At 40.7% G+C, this 17373-nt stretch overlaps 2 protein-coding genes across 4 annotated transcripts in view; one reads left to right on the top strand and one right to left on the bottom strand.

Annotated features, from left to right (window-relative positions):
• Positions 1-517, top strand: part of COX15 (cytochrome c oxidase assembly homolog COX15) — a 62516-nt gene extending 61999 nt beyond the window's left edge. The window contains exon 9 of the mRNA XM_065521258.2: positions 368-517. Coding sequence (XP_065377330.1) covers positions 368-397 — 30 coding nt within the window. The 3' untranslated portion in view covers positions 398-517. The remainder of the gene's footprint in view (positions 1-367) is intronic.
• The window catches only part of ENTPD7 (ectonucleoside triphosphate diphosphohydrolase 7), a 56405-nt gene extending 39353 nt beyond the window's left edge, over positions 1-17052 (bottom strand). For 2 of the 3 annotated variants that reach the window (XM_005566171.4, XM_045361354.3), the window contains exons 1-3: positions 16908-17052; positions 16531-16633; positions 14865-15047 (exon numbers count right to left, since the gene is read on the bottom strand). In XM_005566171.4, the coding sequence (XP_005566228.1) occupies positions 14865-15047; positions 16531-16538 (191 nt within the window). In that variant the 5' untranslated portion in view covers positions 16539-16633; positions 16908-17052. The remainder of the gene's footprint in view (positions 1-14864; positions 15048-16530; positions 16634-16907) is intronic. The other variant, XM_065521256.1, reaches the window with a different exon arrangement.
• Positions 17053-17373: the final 321 nt, after the last annotated feature.

Below are 17373 nucleotides of genomic sequence, written 5' to 3'. Positions count from 1 at the left end.
CTCCTGCCTCAGCCTCCTAAGTATCTGGGACTACAGGCGCCCGCCACCACGCCCGGCTAATTTTTTGTATTTTTAGTAGAGACGGGGTTTCAGCGTGTTAGCCAGGATGGTCTTGATTTCCTGACCTCATGATCCGCCCACCTCAGCCTCCCAAAGTGCTGGGAATACAGACGTGAGCCACTGCGCCTGGCCTAAATATTTTATAAATATAAAAAGAATGATCATAAAATATGTATAGGGTATAAAGAATAACAATAAAACAAATGCCTGTGTACATACCACCAAGTTTAAAAAATAAATTACACTTAAAAAAAAAAATTCTTCTTGGCCCCTAGGACATTAGTATTTTGTGTTGGAATTTTTTCAGATTCTCATTCCAAGATATCTGGCTGGCTGACATAAGGAAGATGAAACAAGTAAAGGTGTTCCATGAAACACATCAAGGTCTGAATCTCAGCTCTATTGCTTTCTATGCTGTGTGACCTTAAGCAAGTTAATAAACTCCTCTCAGACTGTTTTCTCATCTGTAAAACAAGGAGAGTGAAGGGTATCTACCCTCACAGAGATCATACACATAGCAGAACTGTGTTGCCGCTGTTTAACAGAATAATCATTGGGAAAGCAAATAGTAGATGACTCTGAGGAAAAAGGCTTAAAAGTTCAGAAAATAAAGAAGACTAAGAGTTGATTAAAATACTTCTGAGCACTTGGCCAGGCATGGTGGCTCACACCTGTTATCCCAGCACTTTGGGAGGCTGAGGTGGATGGATCTCCTGAGGTCAGAAGTTCAAGACCAGCCTGGCCAACATGGTGAAACCCCATGTCTACAAAAAATATAAAAATTAGCCAGGCATGGTGGCAGGAGCCTGTAATACCAGCTACTCAGGTATTAATACCTGTAATACCCAGGAGGCTGAGGCAGGAGAATTGCTTGAACCCGGGAGGCAGAGGTTTCGGTGAGCTGAGATTGCGCCACTGCACTCTCGCCTGGGTGACAGAGCGAGACTCTGTCTCAAAAAAAAAAAAAAAGTTATCTGCCCTGCTCATCCAACATTGTCTTCAAAGCCAACTCCTAGACCTCCAAGGCTCTTACACAGAACCCCTCAGAACCAGTTTTTGTGATGTCTGAAGCTAACAAAATTTGGAAAGCCTTTTAAAAACAAGATTCAGCATTACAAATACAAAAAAAGCCCATGTAAGTGAAGGGCTTTAAGGTATAGGGATCATTAGCTTCACAGTAAACCCACCCCCAATCAGAATAATAAACCACGCATCATGCTCCTGAAACCAATCTAGCCAGTGTTTATTGGTGATTTCACATTGTTAGACAAACCACACAGTTCCTTATTTGGGCAGAAAAGCAAACTTGATAAAAAGAAGAGCATGTAGAAATAATTCTGAAATAAAAAAGTAGAGTACCTTTCCTATAGTACAATGCAAAATGCATTTTTTTTTAAAAAAAGAGAAGAGCAGGTAACTAAGCTTCAATATAATGTTGTTAATTATTACTGAGAGTAGGGGTAGGTAGAACTTTTTTTCTGGATCTGAAATAGTAGTGAGTTGAGGGAAATGAAGCAGATGGTAAAAATCTGTTACAAAACAGAAAGTTTCTAATCCTAAAGATTCCATTTCACCACATATCTTCCCATTCTAATCAAATCACTGGGCTGAACTGGGCTAGAATCCACCAATCAACTAGCAACAGCTCACTTCTATCACACGAGAGCTGGGCAGAAGTCTGGGTTCAAGTCACAGAACTCTTGCAAATACTGACCTCACAAGAGGCCAAAGATAAAAAAGAAACAGGCAAGATAATCCACCCCCATTCCAAAGTGACTTTTCATTTCCAATTACAGCAATCTTTCTATTTCACATGCTTCACAGAATCTTCCTGCTTCCCTTCTCTGAAAACCACCCACTCTGCTTGTCTCTTGCAAGATTCTGGATCCCATCCCCTTCTGAATAATGAATAACTTTTCTCTAGTGCACTGGTTCTCAAATTTGGGGGCCTTAGGACTCCTTTGTAATCTTAAAGCTTATTGAACCCCAAAGAGCTTTTGTAGATATAGGTTATATCTATCTATATTTACTATATTAGAAAATAAAACATAAAAATGTTAAGTACTTATTTCATTTAAATAAAATAAATTCATTACATATAAATATATTTTTATAAAAATAAGCATATCTTCTAAAACAAAAAAATAGAAGAGTGGCATTGTTTTATAATTTTGCAAGTATCTTTAGTAGCCAAACTAACAGAAGACCCTAGATTCTCGCATTTACTTCCGTATTCAATCTGTTACAATAAATCAAAACAATATTGAAAATTGAATATTTTCAATTTTCACACAAATTGAAGCATTTGTGTGAAAATCCAGCCTCACACAGACACACTGTTGGAAACAAGAGGAGTATTAAACAGCCCTTTTAGATCATTCTGAATATTCTTTGATACTATACTAAACTCAACAAGTAGCGTTTCTTAAAGATTAGTTGCGGTTGGGCACAGTGGCTCATGCCTGTAATCCCAGCACTTTGGGAGGCCGAGGCGGGTGGATCATGAGGTCAGCAGATCGAGACCATCCTGGCTAACATGGTAAACCCCGTCTCCACAAAAATACAAAAAACTAGCCGGGCATAGTGGCGGGCGCCTGTAGTCCCAGCTACTCAGGAGGCTGAGGCAGAAGAATGGCATGAACCTGGGAGGCAGAGCTTGCAGTAAGCCAAGATCGTACCACTGCACTCCAGCCTGGGCGACAGAGCAAGACTTTGTCTCAAAAAAAAAAAAAAGATTAGATGCAATTGGAATCTAAACCCCTCCCTGCCCCCCAAGAAAAGATGAGTTGCAATTGGAATCTAAAAATTTTTCATACTCTGTTACATTAAAATCCATTAAAAAACACAGGTTTACCATGCACTTTGAATGGTTATCCATTAAAAAACACAGGTTTACCATGCACTTTGAATGGCTATTATCCAAGCATGATTTCAAAACATCATCTATTGGAAAATATTGGTTCACTGAGTTATGCAAATCTTCCTAACATTGATACATTTCATTCTACAATCGTTAAAAAAAAACACATTCATTAATATCACTACCAATCTTACTCAAAACGTCTTTTAAGTATTGGGAAGCCATCCAATTCACAGTGGCAGATATAGTTTTCCAAAATACTAATTTTCACTTGGAAGTTCAAATTTTAACATTGGCAATAAATACCGAAAACTGTTTTTCATGAAGTGACAGATTTATTTCATTCATTTTCAAGGATATGTCTATAAAATACGCAAGTATTTTGGGAGTCTGTGAGGGTGAAACTATTTTTATAATAATACTAAAATGTTATTTTGCCTTTTAAAACTATGGTTCAAACATATAAAATTTACCATTTTTAAGTGTATAGTCAGTAGTATTAAGCATATTTACATTGACTCTGAAACCATAGTTTTTCTGGCAGTCATTCTTTTAACTAAAAATAGTGTCCCATGATAAAAGCAGCTGGGTTTACCTCATAATTCAAAAAACTGCCCCAGTGCTTTTACTCTAGACAACTTCAGTATATAGCAGAAGTGCTTAATACCTATTTCCCCTTTCATCACATAGAATATTGAAAAGATATTCATAAGTGGAACTGAATCTTTTCTTCCAATGCAATTGTGTGGCAATATAGAATACAGTAACTACTAGTACAATGTGGTGCCTCTATCTTGATTTGAGCTAAGGCATTATTAGCAGTTTTACCTGCCATTGCTTTTGCACCATCAAAGCAAGTATCAATCAACTCAGTGAAAAAGGCAAAAGACATGACTACAGTCAAGAGATGGAAGCGACCCAAATGTCCATCAATAGATAAATGGATCCACAAAATGTGGTATATGCATAAAATGAAATATTATTCTGCCTTAAAAAGGAGGAGATCCTGTCACATGTTACAACACAGATGAATCTTCAGGATATTATGCTAAGTAAATAAGGCAGGCACAAAAAGACAAGTACTGTATGATTCCACCTATATGAGGTATCTGAAGTAGAAACAGAAAATTTAATGGTAGTTACCAGCAGCTGGCTGGAAAGAGAGAGAAAAGGAGAATTCATTAATGGGTACAGAGTTATGATCCACAAGATGAAAAAATTCTGGAGATCTGTTTCACAACAATGTAAATATGCTTAATACTACTGACTGTACACTTAAAAATGGTAAATTTTATATGTTTGAACCATAGTTTTAAAAGGCAAAATAACATTTTAGTATTATTATAAAAATAGTTTCACCCTCACAGACTCCCAAAAGTGTCTCAGAGACCCTCCAAGGGCCACTAAACACTCTGAGAACCACTGCTCTAATACAACCTTCCTTTTCTCTTTAACATCCATCTGCTTCTCTACCTACTCCTTCCCCTCTCCTGTCTCCTTGGACATGACTTCTCAGTTCTTAAAAAGCCACTACTCAACAATGCTGACTGGTAATTTCCACAATGATTTGAAAAGGCCTCTTCCTTCTGTTCTAAAATGTGGACATCAATATTCCCTGTTTGTATTTCAGTATGAGCCCCTAAGATTTCTTTCATATTTGCTTGCTGTACCTGTTTAGACCATAAATTTCTCAAGAATAGGTACCTTATCTATAGTACCTTGAGAGTGTCACAGTGTTTCTCACATTTCTCTGCCCAAAACATGTATCAAATAGTATTGATTGGTTTGGTCCTAGAGCTCACAAAATGGAGCTGTTGGTCTGTTAACTCCTCCATGTCTTTGTACAGCTCTACTCAAAATCAACTGGTCTCTTTCTTGGAAAGTTTTAATTGCTTTCCAAACAAAGTATCGTTATCCTCTCTGATTCCTGCCAAAATAAGCAACTTTACAGCTCCAGTTTTGGTGCAACTCAACTTTTCTTTCTCTTCCTTTCAAAGTCTCTATGTGTGCTTCGGCTAAAATGTCAGCTGACCTTAGATCACTAGAGAGGAAGATAGGCCTAAATGGCATTTATGCAGTGGAAAGTCTCCATTTTTCTCATTGTGCATACAAATGAGTAACTAAAGAACAGTTTCCCCTCTGGGCAGTAACCACATTACCTTTTTCTGGAACTCTGACCTCTTATGACCTAATCAGGCTTCTTACCCTTTTGACCAACTAGAAGCCTTCCTCTATTTAGGCTCCTAACATGAATGGATCACCAGACCTTTCTTGCATTTTTTCATATATAGTTTTTTTTTTGTCATATGTAATTTGTAGTCATGGCCTTAGCCATCACGGTCAATTACTTACATTGCTGAACCCTCCTGTTTTAGTGATGCCACACTAGCCAATCTCTAAAGAGGACCAAAAGCCCAAGAGAAAAGTCTCAAAAACCTTCACATCCCTCACATCCACCTTCCCCAAAGAGGTCTGATTCACCATCACACATACTCACCCCAATACCATACCCACACACACACACCCTCTGTTTAAGAAATATGATTTCCTTCTAGTCACTGCTGAGTCAATGAAAAGAAAGTTACCCACAAATATATCACCTAAGGTGGAATTGGAAGACAATGGCTTTTCACTGTCATTATCCTGAAAGCATTAACATCATTAGAGCTGTAACTGAGCAAACCATTACCCAGCTTACAAAATCAAAACTAATTATACCACTTTAGAGTTCAAACAGAGCTCAGTGATGGGCCAAAAGTCAATTGAAGTAGCCCCCATGAGTATGGGGCTACTAATTCATTGCTGAATGTCATCATACTCTTCAACTCTGTTCAAAGTTCAGAACCAAATGTAATTATATTACAGTTAAAGTAGCTGTGCATGACTGATGATAGTAATACATACCCAGAAAAGTATATTGTAAGATTACTAACTTACCTCCTAACAGGATTAATCAGAGCAGTCACGAACATCTATAATTTAAAGTCCTGCTCAAAACACTACAAACACCATTAAGATCAAATAAATGGGCTGGGTGTGGTGGCTCACACCTGTAAGCCAGCACTTTGGGAGGCCAAGGTGGGTGGCTTGCTTGAGCTCAGGAGTTCAAGACCAGCCTGAGCAACATGGCGAAACCCCATCTCTACAAAGAATATAAAAATTAGTCGGGTGTGGTGGTGTTTGCCTTTGGTCTCAGCTTCTAGGGGGACTGAGGTGAGAGGATTTTGCTTAAGCCTGGGAGGTTGAGGCTGCAGTGAGCTATGATCACACCACTGCACTCCAGCTTGGGTGACAAGTGAGACCCTGTTTCCAAAAAAAAAAAAAATCAAGTAACTGAATAAATGTGGGACAGACACAGTGGCTCATGCCTGTAATCCCAGCACTTTGGGAGGTCGAGGTGGAAGGACTGCTTGAGGTCAGGCGTTCAAGGCCAACCTGGGCAACATAGTGAGACCCCTGTCTCTAAAAATAAAAAAAATAAAAAAAATTTAGCCAGGCACGGTGGCATGCACCTGTAATCTCAGATACTAGGAAGGCTGGGGCAGGAGGATAGCTTGAGTCACTCTATAAATAATAAAATAAACGTGAATAAATGCTTTCAATTTCACCATAAAAAAATCTCTGAACTGTTCTATTACACATAAGAACCCAATCATTTCATCTGTATATGCTAAAGAGCATTCTAACCAAAAGTAATGCCTCTCTTTGACTTGCTTTAATTAAACAGAATTGAAACACCTGTGGAAGGCCAGTACCAAGCCAATTGCTGACACAGAACCTCTCATTCAGTTATTTCCAGATGGTAAAGGAACATGAAGGCACCACCTTTCAATAGCTACAAAAGACATTCTTCAGACAATAGTTCACCCAGACAAAATTTTACCCACTAATGAAGATAACAGTGAGGCTACCAAAAAGTGAACAACATTAAACATGAATGTGAAAAAGGAAAGGTATTAAACAGAACATTTAAGAACAGTTTACCATAGTGTCTTGTACACTATGTATACATGCTAGAAGTTCCTCTTACATAGTCATGCACTGCATAATGACGTTTCAGATAACAGCAAACCACATGTACAACAGTGGTCCCATAAGATTATAATGGAACTGAAAAAATTCCTATTAATGATGTCTTGATGATCCTGACCCTGTGCAGGCTTAGGCTAATGTGTGTGTTTCTGTTTTCATTTCTAACAAAAAAGTTTAAAAATTTTTTAAAAATAGAAAAAAGCTTATAGAATAAGAATATTATAAGGAAAATATTTCCCTACAGCTTTACAGTATTTTTGTGTTTTAAGTTGTGTTAGTCCAAAACAGTCAAAAAGTTTTTGAAAATTTCAAAGTTTAGAAAGTGGAAAAGTTACAGCAAGTTAAGGTTAATTTATTATTGAAGAAAAAAAAATTTAAATAACTTTTAAATAAATTTAGTGTAGCCTAAATGTACAGTGTTTATAAAGTCCACAGTAATGTCCCAGGCCTTCACACTCACCACTCACTCACTCTGAGAAACTTCCAGTTCTGTGAGCTCCATTCATGGTAAGTGCCCTATACAGGTGTACAATTTATTTTATTATTATTTTTTGAGACAGGGTCTTGCTCTGTTGCCCAGGATAGAGTGCAGCAGAGCAATCATGGCTCACTGAAGCCTTGGCCTCCTGGGCTCAAGTGATCCTCCCGCCTCCGCCACCCAAGTAGGTGGGGCTACAGGCATGCACCACCACACCCAGCTAATTTCTAAATTTTCTGTAGAGATGAGGTTTTACTATGTCACCTAGGCTGGTCTGGAACTCCTGGGCTCAGGAGATCTGCCCACTTCGGCCTCCCAAAGTACTGGGACTGCAGGCTTGAACCACCATACCAGACCCAATTTATCTTTTATACCATATTTTTACTGTACCTTTTCTATGTTTATATATGTTTAGATACACAAATACTTACCATTGTGTTACAGTTGCCTATAGTATTCAGTGCAGTAACGTGTACAGGTTTGTAGGCTAGGAGCATATACACCACACAGCCTAGGTGTGTAGTAGGCTGTACCTCTAGGTTTGTGTAAGTATTCTATGATGTTTACACAATGATAAAATCACCTAATGACGCATGTATTAGAACATATCTCGATCATTATATAACACGTGACTGTCTGAAAAATTAATAAATTTTAACAATTACCCAGCATCCACAGCAGAGATTAAAACGTGGCACACTTAGCACTGTCAACAGAACTCTGTGAAATGATGAAAATGTTCTCTATCTGCACCATCCCATATATCCACATGTGGCTACTGAGCATTTGAAACGTGCCCAGTCCAAGTGAGGAACTGAATTTTGTTTCATTTCATGTTAATTTAAATTTAATTAACCATTTGTGGGTAGTGACTACCCTATTTGATACCACAGTGTAGACAGTAACTGTTGAATAAGTAAACAGATAAATGAATAAATGGATATAAGATATGTATTAAGTCTGAAGAAAATATTGGAGCATGTCATATGTGGCACATGCCAGAAAAACAGTTGATTAAAACACACATCTCAGCCGGGCGCAGTGGCTCACACCTGTAATCCCAGCACTTTGGGAGGCCGAGGCGGATGGATCATGAGGTCAGGAAATCAAGACCATCCTGGCTAACACGGTGAAACCCCGTCTCTACTAAAAATACAAAAAATTAGCTGGGCATGGTGGCGGGCGCCTGTAGTCCCAGCTACTCGGGAGGCTGAGACAGGAAAATGGCGTGAACCCGGGAGGCGGAGCTTGCAGTGAGCCGAGATCAGGCCACTGCACTCCAGCCTGGGCGACAGCGAAACTCCGTCTCAAAAAAAAAAAAAAACCACACATCTAACACAAGTATTATTCTCAAAAAACAGCCCTGCTGTGCATGTGTAGGGTCAGGGAATATGTGGTAAATCTCTGCACCTGCAGCTCAAATGAGCTGTAAAACTAAAATGGCTCAAAAAAAGTTTATTTAAAAAAAAATACAGTTTTGGATTCTAACCTTACTGACACCCCATCTCTCTAAATTTACTTTTTTTGTATCAAATAAATTCTAGTTCTGATGCAAACCTCCTACTTTCTCTTTCCAGAAGCAATATGGATATGTGTTCACAATAAGGAAAAAAAATACAAGTCTACTTGTTTCAATTATTTCAACCCACCAAGTATTTATTGGCGCTGACCACCTGGGATACAGTGATAGACAAGAATTATCAGATCACTCTGCCTCCCACATACATTTAAATGCTTTTACCTCTCTCCATCCTCTTGCTGCCACCCAAGTTCAGACCACAATCATCTCTCTATTGAGGTACAGTCCTGGACTTACAATGGTTCGACTTATGATTTTTCAACTTTATGATGGTGCAAAAGTGATGCACATTCAGTAGAAAGTATACCATGAGTATCCACACAACCATTCTGTTTTTCACTTTTAGTACAGTATTCAATAAATTACATGAGACATTCAACACTTTATTATAAAATAGACCTTCTGTTAGGTGGTTTTGCACAACAGCAGGGTAATGTAAATGTTCTGAGCACCTTTAAAGTAGGCTAGGCTAAACTATGACATTTGTTAGGACAGGTGTATTAAATGCATTTTCAACTTATGATATTTCAATTTACATAACCCATCATAAGTCAAGGAGCATCTCTAGTCCAATTACTCTCCCTGCTTTCTTTCTTATTCCTCTCCAATTCATTTTCCACAATCCCACCAAAGTGAGCTTTCTTTAAGAAGCAGTTCCAGCTGGGTACGATGGCTCATGCCTGTAACCCTAGCACTTTGGGAGGCCGAGGCAGGTGGACCACTTGAGGCCAGCGATTCGAGACCAGCCTGGCCAACATGGTGAAACCCCATCTCTACTAAAAATACAAAAACTAGCTAGGCATAGTGCTACATGACTGTAATCCCAGCTACTTGGGAGGCTGAGGCAGGAGAATTGCTTGAACCTGAGAGGCGGAGGTTGTAGTGAGCCGAGATAGCGCCACTGCACTCCAGCCTGGGTGACAAAGTGAGACTCTGTTTCAAAAAAAAAAAAAATTAAAAAGCAGTTCCAATCTTTTCACTCTTCAAAACCTTTCAGAGCCTTCCTTCTGCCCTGAGGGTAATGTCTAAACCTTCTAAAATAACTTAACAGACTCAGTTTGATCTAGCTCTCCAGCCATACAGCTCACCATTCACTCCCTAATTGTCTTTAGCCATATTAACTAACCTACATGGAATTCCATAATTAGACCATGTTGTCTTCAAGTGAGAAATTATGTGCAGGTCTGTCAAGAAAATTCCATAAGCATTAAACAAACTCAAATTATGGATTTAGGTCTCCAAATTTAGTACATTTCTTAAGGGCAGGTTGATTACTATAATCATCCAAACAGTGTTTCCTCTTCTCAAAGGAGGAAGTCGAGGCTGGCATGGTAGCTCATGCCTGCAATCCCAACACTCTGGGAGGCCAAAGCAGGAGGATCACTTGAGCCCAGGTGTTCAAGACCAGCCTGGGCAACATAGTGAGACCTCCATCTCTATTTCAGTAACATTTAAAAAGAAAAAAAAAAAAAAAGAAAAGAAAGCCAAAAATACAAATGAATAGGGCTGCTAGAAGAAGGCAAGGCTGAAAACATAGGGTTCTTGAGAAAATGTGCCAAAGTCTCTGTATCTGGTGTCTGATGCCTATTATCGTCTGCACATAGTGGCTGCTGAAATTTTTGTTGAATGAATGAATGAATTAATGACCAAAGTGAATGGGAAATGAGAAAATCTGGGGACAGAATCCAGAAATAAAAAGGAGAGTAGGCATGTGTCCCAATTCTGACCAAAAAAGATTCCAGGAAATGGTCATTAGAGGTTTCTGGCAAAGCTCTTCTCCATTCTTAGAAGAGAGTCATGGAAAGCCTTTCTGTCTCCTATGCGACATGAGTATATATGTTGCCCTGGTTGTTACTGTCTGCTGTTTTTCTTATTCTTCTTCTTATTATTATTATTATTTTTTTTTTTTGAGACAGGGTCTCACTTTGTCACCCAGGCTGGTGTACAATGGTGTGATCCTAGCTCACTGCATTCTGTACCTCCCCAGGCTCCAGTGATCCTCCCTCCTCAGCCTCCTGGGAAGCAAGGACTACAGGTGCATGCTACCATGCCTGGCTAAGTTTCGTATTTTTTTTGTAGAGACAGGGTTTTGCCATGTTGCACAGGCTGGTCTCGAACTCTTGAGCTTATGCAATCCACCTGCCTCCACCTCCCAAAGTGCTGAGATTACAGGCATGAGCCGCCATGCCTGGCAGTCTGCTGTTTTTCAACCATTAAGTAAACTGACACTGTGGACAATAGACAGGAGAGACACAGCCTCTCATCCTGTTAGCCAGTGTTGAACTTGTAGTCCTTCTACCCCTGGACTTCCAGGTATGTGAGCATTCTTACTGTTTAAGTCAATGTGGGCTGTTATTTGCAGCCCAAAGCCTCTTAACTAATACATATCTGAGAAGCAATAAAAAGAAAATTTAGGCCGGGCATGGTGGCTCATACCTGTAATCCCAGCACTTTGGGAGGCTGAGGTGGGCAGATCACAAGGTCAGGAGATCGAGACTATCCTGGCTAACACGGTAAAACCCCATCTCTATTAAAAATACAAAAAATTAGCCAGGCATGGTGGCATGTGCCTGTAGTCCCAGCTACTCAGGAGGCTGAGGCAGGAGAATCACTTGAACCCGGAAGACAGGATGCAGTAAGCCGAGATAGCACCAATGCACTCCAGCCTGGGCAACAGAGTGAGACTGTCTCAAAAAAAAAAAAAAAAAGAAAAAGAAAACATAAATATTTTTTAAATGAGGCCAGGCACAGTGGCTCACATGTGTAATCCCAGCATTTTGAGATGCCAAGGCAGGAGGATTGCTTGAACCCAGGAGTTGAAGGTTATAGTGAGCTATGATCGCACCACTGTACTCCAGCCTGGGTGACAGAGTAAGACTGTCTCTAAAGAAAAAAAATGTTTTAATAAGAAAATCATGTTGAAGATGATGAACATAACATGCCATTATTTAACTTTGTAGCTTCATCAAAAACTAATCTCAAAAAAATAGCAAAATAAATCACTGCTATAAAGAAATATAGACCTTCTGTGCAACTGGTATAGCTAAAAGTATATCCAATAATTCAGATGTACTATCCGTGAAAAAAGATGTCAGACTTTCACTGGATGAAACAGTAGATTAAACACTACAGAAAAAAAATACTAACAAATTTGAAAGCAGCAAAAAAAATCCGAATGAAACACAGAGAGAAAAAAGACTGGAAAAAAAAATAATGAACATCAATATGCTGTGGGAAAACATCACATGGCTCAATATACATGTAACTGGAGTCCCCAGAGGAAAAGCAGGGGAAAACAAAAAAAAATCTGAAGAAGTAATGGACAAAATGTTTCCAAATTTGATTAAAACTACAAATCCATAGATCTAAGAATCAACAAATCACAAGCACAGGAATCATGTAAGCAGGGCACTGTGGCCCATGCCTGTAATCCCAGCACTTTGGAGGCCGAGGTGGGAGGATAGGTTGAGGTCAGCAGTTTGAGACCAGCCTGAGCAACACTGCAAGACCTCACCTCTACTAAAAATAAAAAAAAATTAGCCAGGTCTGATGGCATATGCCTGTAGTCCCATCTACTCGGGAGGCTGAGGCAGGAAGATAGCTTGAGCCCAGGAGATTGAGGCTGCAGTGGGCTATGATTTCACTATTGCACTCCAACCTGGGAGATGAGCGAGACAGTCTCAAAAACAAAAAATAAATAAATAAAATCATGTAGAAAACAACATCAAAGCACATCACAATCAAATTGCTTAAAACCAGTGATAAACAGAAAATTCTAAAAGTATTCAGAGAAAAAAGACACATTCTATACAGAGAGAACAAAGATTAAAAGGACAGCAGACATCTCAGAAAGAATGCAAGCCAAAAGACAGTCAAGCATCATCTTTAAAGTAATGAAAGGAAAAAAATGATCAATCTAGAGTTCTATACCCAATGAACATTTCTTTCAAAAGGAAAACAAAATAAGGACTTTTTCAGTCATATAAAAGTTGAAAGAATTTATCACCCACATACTTGCTGTACTAGAAATGCTAGAGAATGTTCTTGAGGTAAAAGCAAATATGAAAATATGGGTCCAGATGGAAACATGGATCTACACAAAGGAATGAAGCAGCCCAGAAATGGTAAATATAGACAAAAGTGACTCCATCTTGGATGCTAATCTGCCATGTTAACTTCTGACTAGCCCCAGTCCTGTAAATGCCTCTTGATTCCTGCTTTATTTACTAGTGTAAGAACATGTCAACCTTGGCGTTGGCACACAAATGACAGGATATGGCACATGCAGCATTCTTGCCTGCTCTGGAGGGCTGGCTTTAATTGTCTTGCACAGGGTGCATATCCCATTTCCCTGTACTATATAAGCCCTGGGTCTCGGGAGTAACAGTATGGAGATCTACCTGTCTTGCAGCTACCCAGGACCATGCTTCTGTCTGCAAGTTCCCTCAATAAATCAATCAATACCAACGAACAATTTGCCTGCCTCCTCCTTTTGTTTCTTGGTCCCTTCAGCATTCAAGGGTCATTTTGCTTATATGACCATTTCAGGCAACAATATGGTTAAATATATAAGCCTTTTTTTTTCTTTTATTGAAAATCTCTTCAAAAGATAATTGACTATCTAACACAAAAATAATGACAATATGTTGTGAAGCTTATAACATGTAGAAATAAAATATATGACAATAGCACAAAGACCAAGAGGAAGGGAGGAATGAAAGTATACTGTTGTTAGGTTCTTGTTCTAGATGTGAAGAGGAGTAATATTACTTGAAGGAAGATTGTGATAATTAAAGATGACATTATAAACTTTAACCACTAAAAAAAAGAAAAAGTTATATATAATAAGCCAACGTGAGAGATAAAATGGAACCATAAAAACTGTACTCAACTGAAAAGAAGAGGGAAAAAGAGGAAAAAGAACAGGCCGGGCGCGGTGGCTCAAGCCTGTAATCCCAGCACTTTGGGAGGCCGAGACGGGCGGATCACGAGGTCAGGAGATCGAGACCATCCTGGCTAACACAGTGAAACCCCGTCTCTACTAAAAAAATACAAAAAACTAGCCGGGCGAGGTGACGGGCACCTGTAGTCCCAGCTACTCGGGAGGCTGAGGCAGGAGAATGGCGTGAACCCAGGAGGCGGAGCTTGCAGTGAACTGAGATCCGGCCACTGCACTCCAGCCCGGGCGACAGAGCAAGACTCCGTCTCAAAAAAAAAAAAAAAAAAAAAGAGGAAAAAGAAAAAGAACAAATGTGACAAATGAAAAACAAATAGCAAGATTAAAACTAAACATACTAAATAATCAGATTAAATGTAAATAGCCTGAACACCCCAATTAACTGCAGAGATAGTCAGATTGGATTAAGAAACAAGACTCAACCAAACACCGACTACAAGAAGCCCACTTATATAAAGATACCAATAGGCTAAAACTAAAACTATAGAAGAAATATCTATCATGCTAATGTTAATCAAAAGAAAGCTGGAGTAGCTATAGTAATACCAGACTAGTAGATTTCAGAGCAAAGTATATAATCAAGAATAAAGAGAATCATTTAATAATGATAAAGGGGTCCATTCGTAAAGGTATATTACAGTCCTAAATATTTATACACACAATAAGTTTCAGCCCACCAAAACAAGAAAATAGAAAGATGCCTTTCATGCACTATCAGTATTCCTGTACCAAACTGAACATTGCCAAAATGGGGCTCAAGATATTCTTTATGTAATAAATGGCATGCAATTTTACTAATAAAAGTACAGTATCACCCAAAAGGGTCAAAGTTAGTAATGTGTTAAACGGCTCATGAAAATATTTATGACTTCAGTGCCAAAATCTAAAGCTGACTCACCTTTCATATTGCCTATCTCGTGGTAATGAAGCACTCCAATGTCGAAAGTCTATGATTAACATAAGTAAAAGGAGACAGGATATGAAGAAGAGTCCCAGGAATGCTACCCGCTGACGGAGAAATGGGCTCACTGTGGGCACAGTGAAGTACCAGGAGGCTGGGCAGAGGTAGGAAAAACTGATCCTGAAATTAGACAAACATTAGTAAGTCTGAAACATTTCTACAATTGAGTGCTTAAAAATCGTTTTTAAATTGGATAAAAGCCCTCCTAATAAAGGCAAAAATCCATGCCAACAGAAGTCTAAATGTTCTTTTCGTCTCTAATTTTAGAAGTTCATGGTGCTTCTACTATATAAATCAGAAAAGCCTTATCTGCCCTTTTTCCAAACTGCACTTTTGAGTGCAATTCAAAGACTTAATCTCATGTTAGTGAAAAGATCACCAGTCTTCCTGGGCAACCTCATAACATTGGAGAATCACAGCAACTACAATATTCCCAACCAAGAATGCTGTCAAGAAACAGGATGGTCAGAAAATTTATTTAACTGATTTTTAAAATGTTTTATCAGATTATATATGCACATAGCAAAAGACAAATCAAACAGTTTAAAAGGATATATTGTATAGTGAAAAGTGATTCTTGCCCTGACCCCATAATCTCTCTCTCAGAGGCAACCATTGCTACCCAGTTGCTGTGTAATTTTTTTTTTTTTTTTTTTGAGATGGAGTCTTGCACTGTTGCCCAGGCTGGAGTGTAGTGGTGCAATCTCGGCTCACTGCAACCTCCACCTCCTGGGTTTAAGCAATTCTCCTCCCTCAGCCTCCCCAGTAGCTGGGATTACAGGTGCCCACCACCACACCCGGCTAATTTTCGTATTTTTAGTTATTTTTAGTAGAGGAGGGGTTTCTACTTGGCCAGGCTGGTCCCAAACTCCTGACCTCAGGTGATCCGCCTGCCTCGGCCTCCCAAAGTGCTGGGATTGCAGGCGTGAGCTACCGCACCCGGCCGTTGCTGTGTATTTTTCCAGGGATATTCTACGGATACACAAGCATAAATATACACCAATATATTTACAGTAATATATCTGTGTGTGTATGTGTGTGTGTATATACATTCCCTCGGTTTTACACAAATGGTAGTCCACCATACCTGCTGTTCTACATCTTTCCCCCACTTTATTTGATAACTGTCCCTTATTGGTGCATGTAGATCCACATTAATATTTTTTAAAAGCTTCAGGGTATTATAATGTATGGATAAGTGTATTCATCTGTGAAGTTCACTTTCTACATTGACTCAAAAGGACCTCGGTCTGTCTGCTTTTAAAGTTCATTGCAAACAAAAAACAAAAAACTTCTTTGTTTAACCTCCTCAAGTAGCACCTAGCCTTGCTCAGATGCAAATCTGAACCAATGTTACAACCTTGTACTTTACAGATCTGAGCAAGCCGACTCACTCCACCACCCCGGGCTACGGGCTAGAAACTATTATTTATCAGCCCTCGCAATAATACAACTTTGATCATCTCTGCATCCAACTGACCAGGATACAAAGTCCAAGTGCAGCTCCAGGGCAAACCTCACTTGGGACAGCCTCCCAGGGCCCCCCAACCTGCCTGCCATCCTCTGCCGTGCTCCCAGCCGGAGAGAAAGTGTACAGCCTTACCTAGCCATGGGTTCCTTTCGGTGGTCTCAACGCCTGTCACCTTCTTTTTCTTTTGCCCTGAGAAGGTGGCCTCCTTGTCCCAGGCATGTCCTACGTCTGCAGCCTAGAAAGATTTGATTTCAGGCTTCTGTCCGACTGAGCCCACGAGACAAGACCTCCACGGGAATTCCACGGCTCCCACCTCCTCCCCAGGCTCCCACTCCGTCTGCTCTGGTTCCTCAGGCCCAGGGGACCCCACCCAGGCATCCTGGGAGCGGGGCGTTCTCGTGGGCCAGCTCTGTCCTCTAGGAACCGGTCGTCCCCAGGTGGCGGGGTGTGGGTCCCGCTTCCTCTCCCCGTCCCTCCGGGTCCCACAGCCCTCTCGCGCCCACACTCACGGGATCAAGCGGCCCGCCGGTTCCTTCGGCACCGCTCGGTTCAGTCCCGAGCGGATCCCCGCGGCCCCTTGCCCAGCCGGAAGGAGGGCCCGGGCCGGCGGCGGCGCCACGTCCCCAAGGAAACCGCAGGGAGCCAATGACTGACAGAAGACCCACAGAGAGGGGCCGGCTCTTCAGGAGCCGAACCGGGGGCGAACCAGCTCCGTCAGCAGCACGTCCGTCCGCCAGGGTGGCCAATCCCCTAGACCGGTTGGCCTCTAATGCCCGCCCCGGGACTTTGAGCCGCGCCCAATCGGAAAGGCGTCGTACCGAGGCTCCGCCTGCAGGGCCCGCGGTGAGCTCACAGGTGAGTGGCGCTGGGCGGCCCTGCACTCGCTGCCCTCCCAGGGCCGCGAACTTTCGGCCGGTTGCTTTCTCCACGGCCGCTGCCGGGACAGAGTACCTCCGGTGGGTGGGTTTCGGGGTG

This window comes from Macaca fascicularis, chromosome 9 (assembly GCF_037993035.2).
Source record: "Macaca fascicularis isolate 582-1 chromosome 9, T2T-MFA8v1.1".
NCBI classification, from domain to species: domain Eukaryota; kingdom Metazoa; phylum Chordata; class Mammalia; order Primates; family Cercopithecidae; genus Macaca; species Macaca fascicularis.
Note: the sequence above shows the minus strand (reverse complement) of the source record. Positions and strands in the feature narration are given on the sequence as shown.